This window comes from Symphodus melops, assembly GCF_947650265.1.
Source record: "Symphodus melops genome assembly, chromosome: 4".
Taxonomy (NCBI): Eukaryota; Metazoa; Chordata; class Actinopteri; order Labriformes; family Labridae; genus Symphodus; species Symphodus melops.
Genome location: NC_136694.1, coordinates 5,214,072 through 5,233,529, shown reverse-complemented (window position 1 = coordinate 5,233,529; position 19,458 = coordinate 5,214,072). Strand labels below are relative to the sequence as shown.

At 39.7% G+C, this 19,458-nt stretch overlaps 1 protein-coding gene across 3 annotated transcripts in view; it reads left to right on the top strand.

Moving 5' to 3' along the window:
• The window catches only part of epha8 (eph receptor A8), a 114,604-nt gene extending 95,764 nt beyond the window's left edge, over window positions 1–18,840 (top strand). The window contains exons 12-21 of one of the 3 annotated variants that reach the window (XM_079342634.1): window positions 1,882–1,949; window positions 2,273–2,398; window positions 5,706–5,891; window positions 7,266–7,327; window positions 8,506–8,733; window positions 13,817–13,966; window positions 14,053–14,243; window positions 15,116–15,274; window positions 15,540–15,595; window positions 16,774–16,848. In XM_079342634.1, coding sequence (XP_079198760.1) covers window positions 1,882–1,949; window positions 2,273–2,398; window positions 5,706–5,891; window positions 7,266–7,327; window positions 8,506–8,733; window positions 13,817–13,966; window positions 14,053–14,243; window positions 15,116–15,274; window positions 15,540–15,549 — 1,180 coding nt within the window. In that variant the 3' untranslated portion in view covers window positions 15,550–15,595; window positions 16,774–16,848. Of the gene's footprint in view, window positions 1–1,881; window positions 1,950–2,272; window positions 2,399–5,705; window positions 5,892–7,265; window positions 7,328–8,505; window positions 8,734–13,816; window positions 13,967–14,052; window positions 14,244–15,115; window positions 15,275–15,539; window positions 15,596–16,773 lie in introns of all 3 variants that reach the window. The other 2 variants (XM_079342633.1, XM_079342632.1) reach the window with 2 other exon arrangements.
• The last annotated feature ends 618 nt before the right edge of the window (window positions 18,841–19,458 follow it).

The following is a 19,458-nucleotide window of genomic DNA, read 5'->3' as shown; positions in this document are numbered from 1 at the left end:
GCAGTAAGCTGAGAGAGGCTTTAAAGACAACCAGACAATTTCCCCCAGAAACGGAGAAAGATCTCACTTAAGCCTGACTCTTAAGAATATAAAATATCTATAGTCCCCCTTGTCATCATTACATTTTTAAAATGTTGAATTGCACAAATAGTGTGCTTGATTTTCTTTCAGTAATAAAGACTGTGAGATTTTTTTTGAAGCTAATGCTTTAGTTTATCCCGCCTCCTCAACCTGTGACATCTCCTCACTGTCTCAATAACTAGCTAATTTCCTAACTCATAATTTCCACCTCATATGGAAGTTAATGATGTTGATTCATGTCCAGTATAGCTTGTAAGCCAAATGTTCCCAATTATCCCATCAGCCCCTCTCTCTCCCGTTTGATGTCTTCAGCTAACATCTCTGCAGTACTGCACCCAATAATTAATTTCATTGCACTTAATTAATTTGTACTTCAATGCATTTTTATCATTTGGTTTCATTACAATCTGTTTGAGGAGCAGTAACAGAAAACATTGAAGGATGAGAAAGGATATTATCCAGGCGAAATGATGTTAATGTAGCGATACTGAGAGAAAGAATCAAAAAGACAGTTATGTGCTGATAACCACCTCACTGAGAAACACCCACTAACACAGTCGTACCTGAGCTGCAGACTTTGAATGTCTGACCAGCTCACATGGTTTCAATAACTTTTTAAAATAAAATATTTTGGCCTAACTTAAACTCAGTGGTGTATGCAGCCTGCTAACAGGCTCATTGATTACTTTCAGAACCAATCAGCCAATAGTTGCTTTTAAAAGTCCCCCTGTAGCGCTATATGCTGTTTGTCTTTTGCTATATTCTACACAAGTCTCTGATGGCTTGAATAAGTCCATGATTTGCGGTAAAGGAAACAAACTTCTGAGAATGTAGACATCTCAAAAGCAGTTTCAGGTTTTAGCATTTCTATAAAGAGTTTTATGAAGGCCATAACTGTGGTTTAATAACCCATACAATTTAAATCAAAACTTGACACAGACAACTTCAAACTGACCCAGACACTGATGAGGTGACAGTATGAAGGAGATTTGAAAATGAACATAAACATATTTAGTTTTCAGGCTTTAAAAATTAAAGAAAAAAGGCCAGTAATCTTTTTTATCCAGTTTGAAATTAAATCATAAATTCATATGTTCTGTCCTTCATGAAGGAACTGAGCGTTTTTAAGTAACATAAAAAAAACAAAAACGTCAAAGGGTAAATATGCAGTAACAATAAACTTTTTCAAGATATTGAAAAAGAGTCAGAGGCAGACGTCTGTAAAATAAACAGAACCCCCCCCCCCCAGCTCAGTTAGAGCAAAGTATTTGAATGACTGAATTCATAAAGAGAGCGAGGCTGGCTGCCGGTCTTTCAATCTCTGTTTAAAGAAGGCATTAATTGTGTTGCCCTGTCTTTCCGAAATCCCCTCTTGAGACATGTTTCTTGCTCCCTCCTTTACATGAATACTGTTTTCTAACCTTTAACTTGAAAGTATAAAGTGTAAGGTGCGAGCACTGGCCCTTTAAGCTTTCTTTGCCCTATCTCCCCCCTACCTTGTTAACTCTGTAAACGTTCATTAACAGGTTGACTGGCTGTTCTTCATTAATAACTAAGCATCTCTAAGTGATGAATAGCTCTGCTGAACTTAATCATTTATCTTGAACAATTATTGATTTATTAATTATAAGCTGTGGTTAGAGTCTGATAGCACAAATGTTTCACGATTGTCCTGTATTCATCCCACTGTATGTTTATGTGTGTGTGTGTGTGTGTGTGTGTGTGTGTGTGTGTGTGTGTGTGTGTGTGTGTGTGTGTGTATGGTTGTCCTCTCTGCGCCTATGCGTGTGGTTTCTACAGACACTGTGGCTACAGCAAAGCTTTCCAGGACTCTGACGAGGAGAAGATGCATTACCAGAACGGTCACGGTATGTTTGGCCCATTCCTGAATTATTATCAGTAATAGATTAGATCACATTCCTTGCAAAGAGGTCGCATTTTCATCCCCATGTAATAAAGTTCATCCTTAGAGCAAACAGTTTTCATCACACGCTGAGTGATTACAGGAGCACACAGGCTTTATTCCTCGCATGCTGTTTATTCTCCCTCTCTCTCTCTCTGCTCCTTTCTGCAAGTCATTTCTTCCCTTTTCATCAAGTTTCCTCTCCGCACACACCAGTGACAGGGGCTCAGATGCGATGCTGCTCTCATTCTCCGATATGTGACCAAATGCTAATGTTGTTTATCTTAGTGTCATTCCCCGACACGAGGTTCTATATCGACCCGCACACATACGAGGACCCCTGCCAGGCGGTGCACGAGTTTGCCCGAGAAATTGAAGCTTCCAGGATCAAAATAGAGAAAATCATTGGTTCAGGTAAAACCATGAACTCACACACTATCAGAGCACACACACACGCACACACACACAGAGTAAGAATCATTCGCTGAGCTAACTTAAAATCATTGGCCAGTGTAAAGGCTGTGGTGTGCAGCAGCGAGGAGGATGGCAGAGCGGAATCAGAGCGTTGCGTTGAGCTGTCAATCAAAGCTCCTCAGACAGGGAGGGAATACTAACGGTGTTAGCGCTGCAATACACTGCGCTTGTTATAAACCCTGAAGACTCAACAACTTAATGGAAAGTGTTTAATAACTTTTATTAATCAACGTAGAAAAACCCCGCCTAAAATATAAAAAGCGCTATTGACAACACAATAAGTAGATGATAAAAACTCAGATTTGCAGGTAGTCTTTCATTGTTTTTTCTATATGAATTAGGATTAGGACATTACATTGTAGGGTGAATATGCACCTTTTTGATCCAGGAGATGTCACCCTCGATCACCAGGATGAACCAAAAAACACCTGCACCTCCGCCATACTTAAAGCCTTAAAGAAGGAGGAGTTTTGCGCAAGCAGCGGACAAAATTCTCCTCGGCTGCAATTGCCTGGCTTGCATTGTTGTGTTAGCAGGCTAATGTTAGCACGCTTTGCTTAGCAAGTGGCTTCACATTGCGTATACTGTAAATTAACACAGAATGACCGTGATCTAGAAACTCTTACATGGCATCCAAAATAAGCTGTGAGCATGTTATTCTTCTCCTCACTAGTCCTTGAGTAAAGAACAGAGAACAACTTTTATGCTTGATGGAATAGACGGCTGTCCTGTCCGTGTTAACATGGCCTCTACAACAACACAGCCAGTGGGATTCAAGCTTCTCACTTGTTGCAGACAGTCATGACTCAGAGTGATATTTACAGAGGATATACTGGATTTCTGTTGTAGTTATACGTTGCACAGTCTTCCTTTAATGTTTAACTTGAATTGCCCCTCGGGAACCTAAATTTATATATATATATATATAGGGATGCTCGATATTGGCTTTTCTACCGATATCCGATATCCGATATTGTCCAACTCTTAATTTCCGATACCGATATCACCGATACTGATATCACCGATACCGATATATACAGGCTTTTTACATCAAAACTGTTAGGTAACAACAACATAAAATATCTCCTGTGGAATGAACACATTATGCCTAATTTTACTGTGATGCCCCACTGGATGCATATGTGAATGAAACATGGCTTTCCAAATGTACACACTGAGAAAAATAAGAGAACAACTTAAATTATGGAAAAAAGTGCCATATTTATTTAGTGTTAGAGAGAAACCTAAACAACAAACAGCCTCAAACAACACCACAGACAATATAAAAAAAGGAAGAGGCATATCTTCAGTCCATTAGTTGTAAACAAACATAGTCAATGAATGACTGGCCATAACTTGTCAAATAATATACTCAAACTGGGCTCAATCTCTTTTAAGAGTAACAAAATCCTCTCTCCTGATGCCTCCAGTACTCCAAAGGGCATCCTTTCTGGGAGATGGCTTCTCCTAGGTATGCATGCACCTAAAGAAAGAATAAAAAAGACATATGTATAATAGAATTCCTCCATTTCTTTAATAGAATTTACTTTTCTTTGAAGCACTGACTGCCAAATGGTTATTGTATTCATTGTATGTAATGTATATTTTTAATGTGACGCACTCAGCACAGCAGATTAAATTTAGTTTGATGATTAAGTTAATCAATTACTCACCTGCGCTGTCTCGCTTGTAGGTGCTTGAGCTGCAACTTCATTCTCTGCAAGGATTTCTTGGTACATGTCCCGCAGGTTCGAGCCTTCTTAGGTGGGCAGTCCTGGTCCTCCCGGCCTGGGTCATCTGCACTTCCACCAGCAGCCTCTCCATTGCTGCCACATTGTTTTTTCTCAGTTGACTCTTTAAGCAACAACTGTGTGGTTTTCTTCGGTTTCGGCTGTTGCTGCTTTTCATCACTTTGCTGCGCAAATGTAGCATGCAACTCCGCGTGATTCTTCTTGACATGGGTTATTAAATGATGTATTAAAGGAAGACACCTTGTTTCCTCCTCGCATAACCGACGCTTTGCAGTCATTGCAAATTGCAAATTTATTATCCGTAGTTGACACTTGGAAATAGTTCCAAATCACGGACACCGCATTCACCGGGTGAGCTAACTTGTTAGCCACGAGTCCAGCGTGTTGTATATTGTAGCGTCCGTACGGACGTTAAAGGACGACGAGAGCGTTCAAATAATAACTTTTAATAACCCGATCACTGTCGGCCGTGACCACGCCGTTTACAGTAGAGAGCAACACATAACTTGCCGTAACAATCCAACTCTCTCCCCCAGCGTTCTCTCATACAGCCACTCAACACGTTCTCGCTGGTGCATTCACTGACTCTCCACATCGGAATTATGAACACATTATCAACTACTGACTTTACAACATGAACCGTTACAATATGTTGTTGTTTAACGTCATCAAGCGCGCGCCCATAAACGTAACGTAATATCGGTTGTAAAAATCCGATACCGATATTTCCAAATATTACATTTTTAAGTCAATATCGGCCCTCCGATATTATCGGACATCCCTATATATATATAATTTTTTTTTATTGAATTGAATTCGTTGGCCTTTAAAGCTAGTTGAGATGCAGCGTAGTATGTTGAGTAAAGTGGAATAAAGTTCATACTTAAGTGATTGTTAATTAAACACTTAAATGCTCAAAGCAGTCATTCTGACTTTTCAGATTTAATTAACCATAATTTCAATTATCCATTCAGAACCTACAAATAAATGGATCTGTAATTTGCAAAAGCCTCAGAAGGATAAAACCTAGACATGAAGTCGTATTTAAATAAATGTGAATATTTATTAGATAATTAACAACTACAAAGCCTGCAGACACACGATCAAATGAGATCAGACAGTTGTCTTTTTTTTTAAAGTAATTTTCTACAGGATATTTGGACTTTAAAAAAAAAACCATCCCAAATATGTATTTCAGTGCATTGTTTCAAAACTTTATGGACCTGTTGGAGACGCATATACCAGCATGCTGAAGAAACACTAAACTGCAGCTCAAATAAAAACAGAGTAACAAAGCTACTTGTTACTCAGTTAATTGTTAATGACAACATCAAGCTAAAAGTTAACATGACAAGAAGATTATTCTAAAAACAAGGAGTCTGGTGGATTTATACTTTCAAAAACATAAAACAATAAATGACATTTTAAGTGAATGCTGATGTGCAAACACTGAGATAATGATCTTTATAATATATATTCTGCTGTGTGTGTTTTAGGGGAGTTTGGGGAAGTTTGTTATGGACGTATGAGACTTCCGGGGAAGCGAGACATCCCAGTGGCCCTGAAGACCCTGAAGGCAGGATACACGGAGAAACAGAAGAGGGACTTCCTGGCTGAGGCGTCAATAATGGCCCAGTTTGACCACCCCAACGTCATCCGCCTGGAGGGAGTGGTAACCCAGAGTATGAAGCTCTTTTTTAAACTTCATGTTAATGTGAAGATATGTTCGGGACAACAAAAAATCTGGACTAAGAAGAGTAATAAAACTTTGACTAGTATCGACTGAAGGCAGCACCTGTCACAACTTTGAAACTTAGTAAGCTTGAAAAAAGCTTGACTTAGTTAAGCTATCAATTAGCATTTTGTTGAGTTAAGCCCTCGTGACTCAGGCTGAAGACTTGAGCAGCAAAGGCTTATTAAAAGAATAAGACCGATAAGGATGGCTTAAAATGTGCCAAATTTTAAGCCTCCACATGGGACCACTGTAACTTGTAGTATTTTGTACTGGGAGGTAAGATAAAAATAAGGCAGAATAGTAAATTTAGCTCCAATGGAATAGTAAAACTGGAAACAATTACTTGAATCATCTCTTCCTTTAAATCCTAAACCATCCAACAGATTTCTACTTTGTGTAAATGTGACGGTGCTTTTCAAAATCGTTAAAGTTCATTTCTCGAACAAAGTGCATCTAAAGGTCAGTTCACCCCTTGATAAATATATATATATATATATATATATATATATATAAAACACTGTGAAGTGTTTTGACATGAAGATCATGAGCTATTCATTTAAACCACAATGTGGGTAGAGGTGGCTGGTTAATAATGTAGCTTAAATTCACAGACATCAACAGTTTACTTATATGAGACAAGCTGTGGCTCAGTTGATCGATCAGTTGGTCGTCTCTCAGTTGGGTTCGATCCACAGCAACATGTCTGATGTGTTCTTGGGCTGCTTCATCAGTGGAGTTTGAATGGAATTAGTTATTTTCAATGGTTTCACTACACAGCAGCCTCTGCCATCATTGTGTGAATGTGTAGGTGTGACCTGTGATGTAAAAGTGCTTTGAGCAGTCAAAAGACTTAAAAAGTGAAAGAAAAGTTCATTCGTTGTTTGTTTTTGTATCTGACCATTCTGACCTTTAGAGCAACCATCATTCTCTCGTTCTTTAATAATCCTACCACATATTCACAGGCTGGAATGTAGACACAGCTTTGTTAGCTGAGTGGATTCCTGCTCACGTCCAAATTTTGTAGTTTTGTTTTCGTCTTGGTACTTCTTGTTCTTGTTTTTTTTTTTTTTTTTTTTAATTCTGTGCCCTTGGCAGAAGTTTTCTAACTGGGATTTTTTTAAAACTAAAACAAAAAATTGTTAATCAAAAAAAATAAAAACACACTCGACATACAAAGCTGCAATGTGCTTGTTTTTTGAACAAGCTGTGCACGATTTGAAGTCCAAAGCTATCATTCTAACAGATGAATAAAACTCAGTTTTTAATTAGTGCTGGAAGCAAACATAAGAAGGATCCTGAAGGACCTTCTTTGTCTCCTCAGGTAAACCAGTGATGATCATCACAGAGTACATGGAGAACGGCTCTCTGGACTCTTTCCTCAGGGTGAGATTTTACACACTTATAAACAACTGTTTCTTTTGCTTGGATTGTTTGACTCAGTGAGTCTTGATGCCGATCTAAAGAACTTTTTTTTTCTTGATATAAGTTTAAAAAGGTAATATATTTTCATTGTAATTTTGAGAATAAAAATTGTGACCTGCATCCCTCCTCCTTTGTAAAAAAATGAACATTACTACTTCTTATAAGGGTAGCTCAACAAGCTGCACATGTGGCACTTTGTTCTTTTATTATCAAGTGTAGCTTAGCCAAACTTTGATCACTTGCTGCGATCGGCCATGATTCGCATCTCACTACTTTGTCGACATAGTCAGAGGTGCTGCTTGTCAAGAGGGAAGGCCAGCAACTCGTTGGGGCCCCAGACTAGTAGGGGGCCCCAAGCAGTGGATGAAAATGTGAACATTTTACATTGGCGGCGGAAAACCTCCCTAAAGGGTCTCCATGTGACAGAACTCACTCGTGTTGCCCTGCTTAACGCTGATTGGAGGGCCACCTAATTGTTTACTAACTAGGGCCCCAACAGACTCCAGAAATTCACGTACCTAAATGAGTCCACATATTGTTTAGTGTTGACAAGTTGTTAACTTCTCAGATATGTTTTAAAGCTTTAATTTAAATCAGTTTCATTTGTCTGGATAATTTAGTGTATTTCTCTAAAAGCTCTACGATAGTTTTAATTCCCATCTTATCATAATGGTGTCATTATTTAGCATATCTTTATCATAATTTATAGTGATATGTTACATTATAATACAGATTTATAATTTGTTAATAAACTGTTTCCAGTGAAGAGAGATTTCACATGACATGGCTTCTTGAACATCACTTTTTTTTTGCCACGAGAACAGCAGTAGTGTTTTGAGCAGATATCAAAGTTTCTGTAACATGAGTCGATTTAACATTGTACCTCATAGACAATGTCAACCAGCTCCTGTATTTGCTTATATGAATGTGAATTATTACTAAAAGGCAAATTCCCTGCCATGCTTTATTCTCTTATCGTTACTCTCTTCTCTATCGTGATTAAAATCTCTTCCGCTATCACTCTCCTCATCTTTTCTGCTCCTATACCATCATGTTTTTTTTTTTATCTCCACATCAATCTCCTCTCTCCTTCTGCTTCCTGATTTTCTTTCCCCCGTTCCTTCTCTTCCTCCTCGCAGAGACACGATGGCCAGTTCACCATCATCCAGCTGGTGGGATTGCTGCGTGGCATTGCAGCTGGTATGACCTACCTGTCTGACCTGGGCTACATCCACAGAGACCTGGCTGCCCGGAACATCCTGGTCAACAGCAACCTGGTGTGTAAGGTGTCTGACTTCGGCCTGTCCCGGGTACTGGAGGATGACCCCGACGCCGCATACACCACCAGTGTGAGTTTTCACATTGAGGCAAGCATTAACGAAGCACACACAAACATGTTATTTGATATACATGCACAGATCTGTCAAAGAAATTGAAGCATTACAGAAAAGTGATCACAGGATGTAAGGACTGACAATACAGAAATTCACCATCAAAGAATGGTGAGAAATTAATTAATTAATCTCCACATATGTCCAACACTGTCATCCTTGGACTCTGGTTGAGTTTTGTGCTCCAATTTGGCAAAAAATGTTTACCTTCCCTTTAATTTTGTGAAAAGAAAAATAATGAATGTAAATAATCAATCAAAACAGCTGGATTTTATAGCACCTTACCATACAATTAAAGTGATTTACAGTAACTAAAAGCAAAAAAGAAAGAATAGTGACAAAGTGTGAAGTTATTTGTTCTTTTAAAAGGAGGCTTTTTCCGCCTATCAGTGGTGGTCTTAAAGACCACGCAGGCTCTTTGACTACGAGTTTAGTAGAGGTGTGTTGTTGTTTAGCTCGGTGCTTTGTGAGATTAGAATGACTCTCCTTAGCAGTGGGAAAGTAGCGCAGTCCATAGAGACTTGTGTTGGGACCAGGAGGGTCGCGGGTTGAAGTTCCAATGCAGACCAAATTATGGAAATTGGTTTTGTAGCCGGAGAGGTGCCAGACCACCTCTCAAGCACTTGAGCAAGGCATAAGTACTTTTACATGTCAGTAATTGTAACCGCGCTGTTATTACCAACACATGTGGTCCCATGATGAACAAGGAGACACAGAGAGAAGTTTACCTCTGCACCTCAGCTGTATTCACTTTTCAGAATAATAAGTGAGCCTAAACGTTTTCTCATCTAGAGACCTTTGACTTTTCCTTTTTTTTTTAACCTTTTCAGGACTGTTAAACAGTTTTAAGAAGTGCCAAGCTGAGTCCATGATGTGTCGATCCTGACTGTGATCATGAACTTTCTGTCTCTCTTTATGCCTGAGGTGTTATTAATGTTATTTGTGGCTTTGACGAACTTGACCTGTATTATGTCGGCATGTCAAAGCTTTTTTTGTCACACGCCACAACGCTGTAACCGATGTCACGCAATGGCGCTTAATATTAAATGATCAAATAATTATACATCATATACTCTGACAGTGCTGGAGAAGGAAAGACAGGGAGCAAATGGATATTGACAGAAGTGCAGACACAAAAGAAAAATTTAGGATTAAATCAACATTTAATCCTGAAGCTTTGTGTTCTTGTGACTCTGTCACTTTCAGATCTGTCATGAAAGTTTGTGAAATCTGCTGCAGTCTGGCGATTCCGTCGCTCACAGCTGTCTCAAATGAGTAATCTCTCTGTCTGAAAGCTGAACCCACATTCAGAGTTTTAGTGTCGTTGTTTGTAATTTAAGGACTAAATCTTTGATTGTGCTGGTTCATTATTGTCGTATCTTTGTGTAGGGCATGCCTGTGCGGCAGAATAGCAGGAAAAATAAACTGATTGCAGTTAGAAGTGACACATTCAAGGCACTGTAAGTGTGGTGTAGTGGTTAGTGCCCTCGCCTAATGTACGGAGGCTTTGGTCCTCAAAGCAGGCTGCCCAGATTCAGGTGTGGCGTGTGGCTCCTTTCCTGCATGTCAGTGCCCACTCCCTCTCTCCCTGACTTCTGACTCTATTTACTGCCCTGTTTCTTTAAAAAAAAAAAAAAAAGTGACAAATTCACCAGGCGCTGTCTCTGAAAAACTGCGTTCTCCATGAAAACACCCTCAAACTTTGACGATGGCCGATGGCAGCCCAAAATTAGCAAAAAACTAGCAAAAAAAAAATCCTGATATGAGATGTGGATTTCTGAAAAGGATCAGCCCAGAGACAAGATGTGACAAAGCTGAGTTAAATTGCCCAAAGGAAGGTTGAAGAACAACAGGTTTAAGGTTTGAAATCAGCATTATGATTGAAAAAGAGTGAAACACATGAAGTCCAGCTGGTCAGAGAAGCAGCAAAAGAGATCAGAAGAGCTATATTAGAATAAGGTATGAAGATAGACTTCTCCCTTTAACGCACACTGAGGAGCTGCAGTTATTAACAAGCACCTGCAGCAAGACATAAGTAGGTAGCTTTGGTTTGGAGAAGTGATGTAATTGCAGATACCCACAAATCCCTCTGAGATTTGCTCAATAAAAAAAAGAAAAGAAAGGAAGCAGTGAGTTGAGCTTTTTTTTTTTTTTTTTTTTTCCTGCAGAATATTATTACATTTCATTGTTTGGAGATTCATGTCTTTATATTTTATGAAGTTATCTGACAAATAAAACTGTATTTGTGATTCTAATATAAATGTTTAATGAGGCCACTCCGTTGAATTCTGTCCCGGAAAGAATCATCGAGACAAACATGACAGTAAAAGCAATACAAATGCAATCGAAGCTACATGAAAGGAAGAGTCCTTCAGGAGGGTCCGATATTAAACCTCGCAGCCTGACGGGAACAAATCGTTTAAATCTCAACTGAAAGAAAAAGGCCAAGGTGGCAGTCAAATGCTATCAGCTCACGGCATACAGATGGAAATCCGCCTTTGACACATTTGCCTGTTACAGTCTGTTAAAGCACAGCTATCAGATTACAGAAAGCAAGGTGATTACACGCAGCATCTCTTTGGATCACGGATGATATTACAAACTCTATGGCATCATTACAGCACATCAGGAATTAATGCCTGATAGTGGCTGAAGATTAATACAGCTCACATTTCTGCTGGGAAATCTAAATGAAGAGAATAAAGCTGCCTATTATGTGGAATCTGGCTGCAAAGTCACTTTGAAGAACCTGAAGTATTAAGATCATAAGTTAAGGTTGGAGAATTCTAGCAGATCAGATGGCTGCCTTGAATGTTCAGCAGGACGTAAAGTGTTTCTAATGGGCTCCTCTGAGTAACCTTCAGATGTTTAAAATAACCCAAAGGGAGCGCGTTGCTTGTTTAAGATGTGATGTATCCATTTGTCAGTCTAATGAAGTGTCAGTTTTATATCCACATAATGTAAGTAGATCACATATTCAAGTCCATTTAAGACCTTTCCTGTAACACATACGTTCAGGAGCTGATTTAATGACACCATGGTCATTCGATCTCATTCGTCTGTCGTATAAGATACACTCGTTTTCTTTCCCTTCAAGTGTGTTAAACTTTATGCCGCTATGATGCATTTACTCATGGTTAAGTACTTCAGTTTAAAGTCCCATTATTTTCAACACATTTAAGTGAGCCTCAGAGGTCCCCAAAACATTTCAGCCCTACTCAGAACAGGCTGTTTTTGTGTCTCTGGCTTGAAATACAAATGAGCTGTGACTGACCACGCCCCTCACAGGGCCTTTCTTGCTCCATGTCTTATTGTTTAAAGTGAAAAGGCTGACTCAGACTATTTTCATAATGTCTCTGAACGGCCTGTTGCAGCACACAAAACAGAAGAAAATACTTTCTAAGAGACTAACACATAAAAACCAACTCCAAAAATCAACTTTTAGATGCATATCATTATTATTATTATTACTACCATTCTTTATGTTTTTTTTTTACTCTATTGATCCCCTATGGAGAAATTAGGTGTTTTCACATAGGCATACTCATGCACATGGACATGTACTGACGGAGAGACGTCAGAGTGACATAGCTGCCCCCAGCAGGCGCTCTAGAGTTGAGGGATTCGGTGCCTTCCTCGAGTGCACCCCAGCAGTGCTCAGGAAGTGGTCTGGCACCTCTCCAGCTGCCACACAAATTAGGCTACTACTCGAACGGGCGACCCTCCGGTTCCCAACCCAAGTCCTTCGGCTACTGCCCAATTACTTGAACTAGTTCAGATGTTTATCATGTCTGCTGCTATCTCTGCCTAACAGAACACATCCAGTGAAATAGGAGCTTAGTGGAGGGAAAGAGCGGAGACAGGGGGGAGGAGGGGGTTGAGGGGTGATTGAGATGTGTCTGAAGGGAACATTTGTTTTGATCTGAAAACATGCTCTGAAACTTGCATATACCCCTTTCACACAGATACAATTTTTTTCTGAAAAACTCCCGGAGGGGCTGTATATGTGAATGCAAACAGTTGAATTTTTCGCCAGGACTTCAACCTGGACTTCCTCCAGCCAGATACTAGCATTTTTTCCGCAGCAAGATACTGTCCGGAGAATTCACCTGTAGCCAATAGGATATAACATTTAAACTGTTGATGCACGGTGCACAGCGTGTCTGCACGTGACCACTTTTAGCCTCTGTGTACGTAATTAAACAGCTTTTCTCGACTCTTACTACACATAGCATTGATATAAAGGCAAATATTGTCATTACAGCATCGCATAGCAGACTCTGTTTGCTTCATCCACTACACATGCTTTTTTTTTTTTTTTTTTTCATACATCACGTCATACCTTAGGAGACCCCCTGGCCCTCCTCTCATCTAACAGGGATTGTCTCCAGCTGTGAGGAGCATATGTTCACATACTCCAGGTCATGAGGGAGCCAATAAATTATCTAGATATTATCCGGAGTGGATATGTGAAAAGGGCTATAGTAAGGTTTTAAACAGTTGCAGGTTGAATGCATTCCTTCAGTCTGTCTCCATCTTCCATGTAGAGGTCAAAGAGTCTCTTATCTTTTAATGCTCCCCTACAGTGTTCAAAGACCAGGACAAGCAATATTTGGTCTTCTTTTTATTCTAAAAATCACTGCAAAAGACCAATAGAAAAATTCTCAGCTCCAAATTCAGCTCTAAAAAACTAGTGCATTTGTTGAGAACTCTCTTCAGTTGTGGATCGGTGCTACAGTAGAGTTAACATTTCGAGCTGCATGGAGACAAAATAAACACTATGTGTTTCATGGTAATGCAGCGTGATGATAAAGGAAAAGTTCACTGACTGCAACAATGTGACTCACAGGTGTTTTTGAAAAGTTTGGGACAAAAATAAAGCTCTGTGTCACTGAGTCAGGATTTAGATACAAATGTATTTTTATGATGGAAAAAAACTAAAAAACAAACAATACACAACTGTAATTGTGTGTTTAATATTCTAACCTCAAAATGCCTTCCAAACATGTGAAAAAAACCTGTAATTCATCAGGACCATTCCTCCATATGATCTTGACAGGGCGGGAAAATTCCAATCCGCTGGACTGCCCCGGAAGCGATCACCTACAGAAAGTTCTCCTCCTCCAGCGATGTGTGGAGCTATGGCGTGGTCATGTGGGAGGTGATGTCCTACGGGGAGCGGCCATACTGGAACCTCACAAACAGAGATGTGAGCAATATTTGTCGTTAAAGCTTCTCTTTTACTTTATTTTTATTACTCATCATGCACATTCACACTTTGCTTTCCATGTGCAGGTGATCAAATCGGTGGAGGAGGGCTACAGGCTGCCTGCTCCTATGGGCTGCCCTGCTGCTCTACACACACTCATGCTGGACTGCTGGCAGAAGGATCGCAACGAGAGGCCGCGCTTCTGCCAGATAGTCACCGTTCTTGACAAACTAATCCGCAACCCAGAGAACCTGAAGTCTATGGACACACTCTGCAGGTGGGTGGGCCTCTGAATAGATCTGTATTCGCTGAAAGGCAACATGGGTGCATTGTGTCACATGCCGAGGAGTCTTTTGATTTAATTTGGCGTGACAGTTCGCCAACATTTAATCAAATATTGGTTCATGTGATTAACGGATTAGGCTGCAAATCAAAGCTAGACACCGCCTGCGAGGGGCTGAGAAGATGATCTCCCGGACAATATACGTTGACAGACTGTTAGGCTCCTAAGTAACTGTCCTGGTGTGGGAGGCAGACTAAATCCAATCAAATCCAGCTGCTTTCAAACATGCGCACAGTGGGATAAAGTAGCAGCCTAAAGTTTCCCTCAAAGTTCTCTGGCAGATGTAGGGAGCAGCCGCGTTCGTTTTTCCGATAAGCTCATCTCTGATAGACGCCTTGTGCGTTAAGTAAAAGCCCAGCTGCGATATTGACATTGATCCGCAGTGAATCCAGGAGCAGGTCTGAAAGGACAGCCGAGCTGAGGATGGACCTGTGTAAATTGCTCTGCTCAGATCGCAGGTCCTACAGAGTCAGTGGTGCATGACACGCTGCTTCTGTGTGCGAGGTGAGAGAAGTAGCAGGTATAGGAGGAATGTGAAGGATTTTTCCCAGTATTAATCTACCCAAAGCAGCAGCTCTGCTACCACAGCAGCCCCCTCTTCTCTATCATTTTAACCACTATTGATTTTCTGCCTCAGCTACTAACGCATTTCAAAGCCCCCCCATTCCCCAAGTCGCTCTGCCTCTTGCTCACTTTTTGACTCTTTTCCTGTTTCGGACTCTCTCCGACTAATCTCTCTGTCTTCCCATTCATCTTCCTCTCTCCCTTTCTGTATCCACGGCCATCTGTCTCTCTATCGGCCGCAGTCTAAGCAGTCCCCCACTGATGGAGAGAGCTATCCCAGACTTCAGTAGCTGTAACTCAGTAAACGAGTGGCTGGACACCATAAAGATGAGCCGTTACAAGGACCACTTTGCAGCAGGGGGGTACCACACTCTGGGACATGTCATAAGCATGAACCAAGGGTAAGTATTGACTGTAATGGAGGGTGAAATCAAATGTGAACTCTTAGCTGCTGACAGAACGAAGCTCAAGGGTTCCAGCTTTAAGACCCTGTAGTGTGAGAAATGACTACCCAGGGAACGTAAACATTTCAATGTTTCATTGAAGTAAGCTTTCTAACACTCGGGTAATTATACAACTCCATTAAATCTTAGAATAGAGATAAAATCGGTTTGTTTACTATTGTGTCTCTGAGCCACTCATTTACTTTAACTACCACCTCCACAGATGCATCTAAGCAGCCACTTCTACTGACATCAGATATGCAGACTTTCCACCCTCTGGTCAGAGCCTTCAAATTATTTACACATTCCATGAGCATCTCACACCACATGGCCGCCTCTCTTCTATGATTTTGCAGTAAAATATCTCTAGTTTGGAGTATATTGTGAGTCATGCCAATAATAAAAGCCAATTTTCTCAGAACCTCAAATACAATAAATGACACGATTTGTACACTGTGTGTGTGTGTGTGTGGGGGGGGGGGGGGGTATTAATTAAAGGTTTTTTTTAAGGCTTCATTTGACTTGAATTAGGTGTGGCTGGATCGGGGGTCCTCCCGAGCTACATTTTGAAAGTCAAACACGTCATTTCTTGTATGCTGGTGTATTTTTATGCACCAATTTGTCATTCAATTATTTATTGTATGAACTGTTTAAATTGAATAAATATCTGTTATTTTCTGCATATTGTTGTACATTTTAGCAGGTTTATTGAAAATGTAAGGCAATGTCATAATTAATTTAGTAGTCAGTGCTGCTATGAACCCCAGAAAGAAGAATGATGACATAGCAAAGGAATCAAAAAAATGTGTGGGTTGAAATTCCTTGAGTAGATTTAGCACAACAGCAGAGTAATGTCATAGTCAGTACTAGCACGACAAAGAAGAGAAAAAAAACATACCGTAAAACTGCATTTAAAGGCCAACTGGAATATAAGGCTCAACCCTTTTTATGTTTTTGACAAACTAAGGCAGGTGTCAGTAAGTACCCCCTATGCATGCAGTGTTGAAATAGTTTTCAGATGAAATCTAAAAAGGGGAGCAAGACACCAACAATACAGATAAATGTGTGCTGGCTTTAGAGATGGAAATAGATGTTGAATTTATGGAACATGTTTTTTCCTCTTTCTTTCTTTGTTTTGTGCAAAATTGTAAGTCTATAAAAATGCTTTAAATAGCTCGAGAAAGACATTTGGATATGTTGACGCTCCAGCACAACACAAATGCAGTTAGTGAATTGTAATGTTACAATAATGTTCTTTCTGTACTTTTCCTCTCTACTGTCTATGAGTATAGGAGAGCTTGGTCTTTTTTAAGAATTCCAGTATGTTTCAAAAAGATTGATCCATATTTTCAGTTTTATATCAAAACGTCTTATGCCTGAGTCTCAACCGCTGTGAAGCCGTTATAAGTGACTGGCATTAATCCCTCTGTGTATGATTGTAAATGTGTGTTTTGTAGGGACATCCAGAGGCTCGGGGTGACGCTGATGGGCCACCAGAAGAAGATAATGACCAGCGTTCAGCTGATGAGGGCGCAGGTACTCAATAAGAGCGTGCCATCTGTGCACGTATAACTCCACATCTGAGGTTTCTTTCTGCTGAAATCTAAAACCAAGGCTTCTGTAAGGTCTAGAGGGACTCTGTGGGATTTTAAGATGATCTGTTTAAAAGGAAAAGTGAATATATGGGAACTTTACAAGACGTTTTCTTCAAGAAATTGGAGATCAAAACTTGGAAGGTACTATAAACTTTGGAGAAGGCAAACACGACTTCAATGGGACAAGTCCAACCTTTCAATTTTTCCTATCTGGTTACATTTTCTGAGTTCAATTGTCTCGTTTGTACATGGAAAGACTGCCTTAATTACCACAAATTATTTTCATTTTATTGCCTACAAAGAGAAGATAATTTATCAATCATGAATTTATCAGAGAAATATGATTTAGTGAACCGAGCAATAGCAAGTGTGATGTGGTGGCTGGGGATGGGGGGATGTTTTTAAATGTTCTGAAGACACTCGCTGCCTTTCCTGCAGCAAACGCTTGAGGACAGCGACGGCCAGACTAAGGCTTGAGTCTGAAGTGGAGAAAAGTGAGATAGGGCTCACCCGAGTTGCCAGATCATCTCCACAGTGGAGAAGACCTATTTCACCTAAGGCTATTAATACCAATAACAGGCACATTTCTCCACAGCGCCCAACCTTGATGAATTATCCTATAGGAGAGCCTTGGAGCCCTCTGCCCAGTTTGAAGCCGCATGGCGCACAACTACTGTACTTTGGAAGATGTGTATGATTCAGTTACAGTGCACTTTATTCTACAATCTCTCTGTATTTGAGAGGCTTTCCGGTTGTGTAAAATCTCCTCCAAGCTACAACTGGAGCCATATCATCGGTCCGTTAGAGAATTATTATAGTTGATTTAAAATGAATAACAATAGAAAAACTAAAACGAGTCAGAGATATCTAATATTTATTTGCAGCTTGCTCATGAGATTTCTTTCCAATATTTCTGTTCTGCAGTAACAAAAAATTCCAAAATGTATTTAAATTTCTAATATATTTGGACGTTCATATACCATTTATTTCATATGCTTCTTTTAATGCAATTCCAATCTGTTTGAAATATAGTAAATATATGTGAATTATTCGATACACTTCAAGCAAAGCAAACCTAAATGAGTTTAAGGTTTGAAGTTGCCGAAGAATTAATCTAAAGTGATTAGTGCATTGCTTCCCAGCCTGGGGTCTGGGCCCCCCTAGGGGCGCGCTAGGGATCTCAGAGGGGGCACAAGGCTCTGGTGAGGTTCTGTTAAAGTTGCATTAGCACACATTAATTAAAATTATGAGTTCTATAAAAAAAAAAAAAAAAAAAAAAAAATGCTCGGAAATTTATACAAAGGTCTTTTGGTAAAAAGACCTTTGTTGGCTTATTCTGAGTTTAATAGTGAAAACATTTTAAAAGAAGTGAAAGTACATTTTGACAGCTGTGTATCACTTTTATGGTGTGGGTCCTTCATGGGGGGACTCTAAGGTTGGGAACCACTGAATTAATATATCACATAGTTTACGTGACTGCTTATCATCATGGGACTCAAGTTCCATGGAAACTGTTATGCTGTGTACACACCAAACATGGAAAAAGTATTTGCATCGCGGGATCGTGCGAATGTCATTGCATTGATCAAATTTATTGAAGCAAAATTTCAGTGCTACTGCAGGCTAACCACTGGAGTGGATTTCGCCTCCCTTGCGCCTCATTTTGCATCCATTCAGTTGCGTGACAAGTTCATCATACCACACTATGCGATTTGTGTCATTCCATTGACTTTCGATATACTTTTGTTGAATGACAGATTTAATTTGTGTTTTATGTGTACACAGCATTATAGTTCTATCATGAAACTGAGAAAACTTAGTAGCCTAAGGGTAAAGAATAAAAGCCTGAAAACCAGTAAACACTGAGTTTTGATTATTCCATCAAGTTGATTAAAATTCACCTGAAACTGTCAGTAATAGAATAAGCACTAACAACAAAAGCTACTTTGTTCCTTAATAAATTACAGTAGGCTACAACATGTCCCAAAGAGTGCTAGGCTAGTTTCTTCCAGAGTTACTTTCAGATTCAGAATAACATTTTCATTTCATTTTTTGAGGCATTCTTGAAGTGCATTTGGAATATCCAAAATATCGAGAATGTAAATATTTGAGGACCTAAATTTGTACAGTTAACTTTCTTTGTTTTTTTGCACCGTTGCTAACAAATGCTCATCAAGCAAAGTTGCTGCTATTAACAGGCACGTATATGCTAACTAGCTAACTAACTACATGAGTGTTAGCTAAACGTAGCCTACAACAGGTGAGTTCTCTTTAGCTGAGCAGAAGGTTTGTTGGCTAACAACAGCTAAAATATCTACATCTCAAATCACTCAAAACCTTTTTGGAGAGGACATCAGTAAGAGAATACTTATGACATTTATGACCTGAAGTTCTGTCTCTGTGCTAATGCCTGTTAGAAATGATTGTCTGAAGCTTAAATCATGGATGCAACCGACCAACTTAGCACCAACCATTAGCTTAAACTAAAAGTTGTTGTTACATCAAGCCCAGAAATACTCAAATTTAACAGATTAGGATTTTTTTATG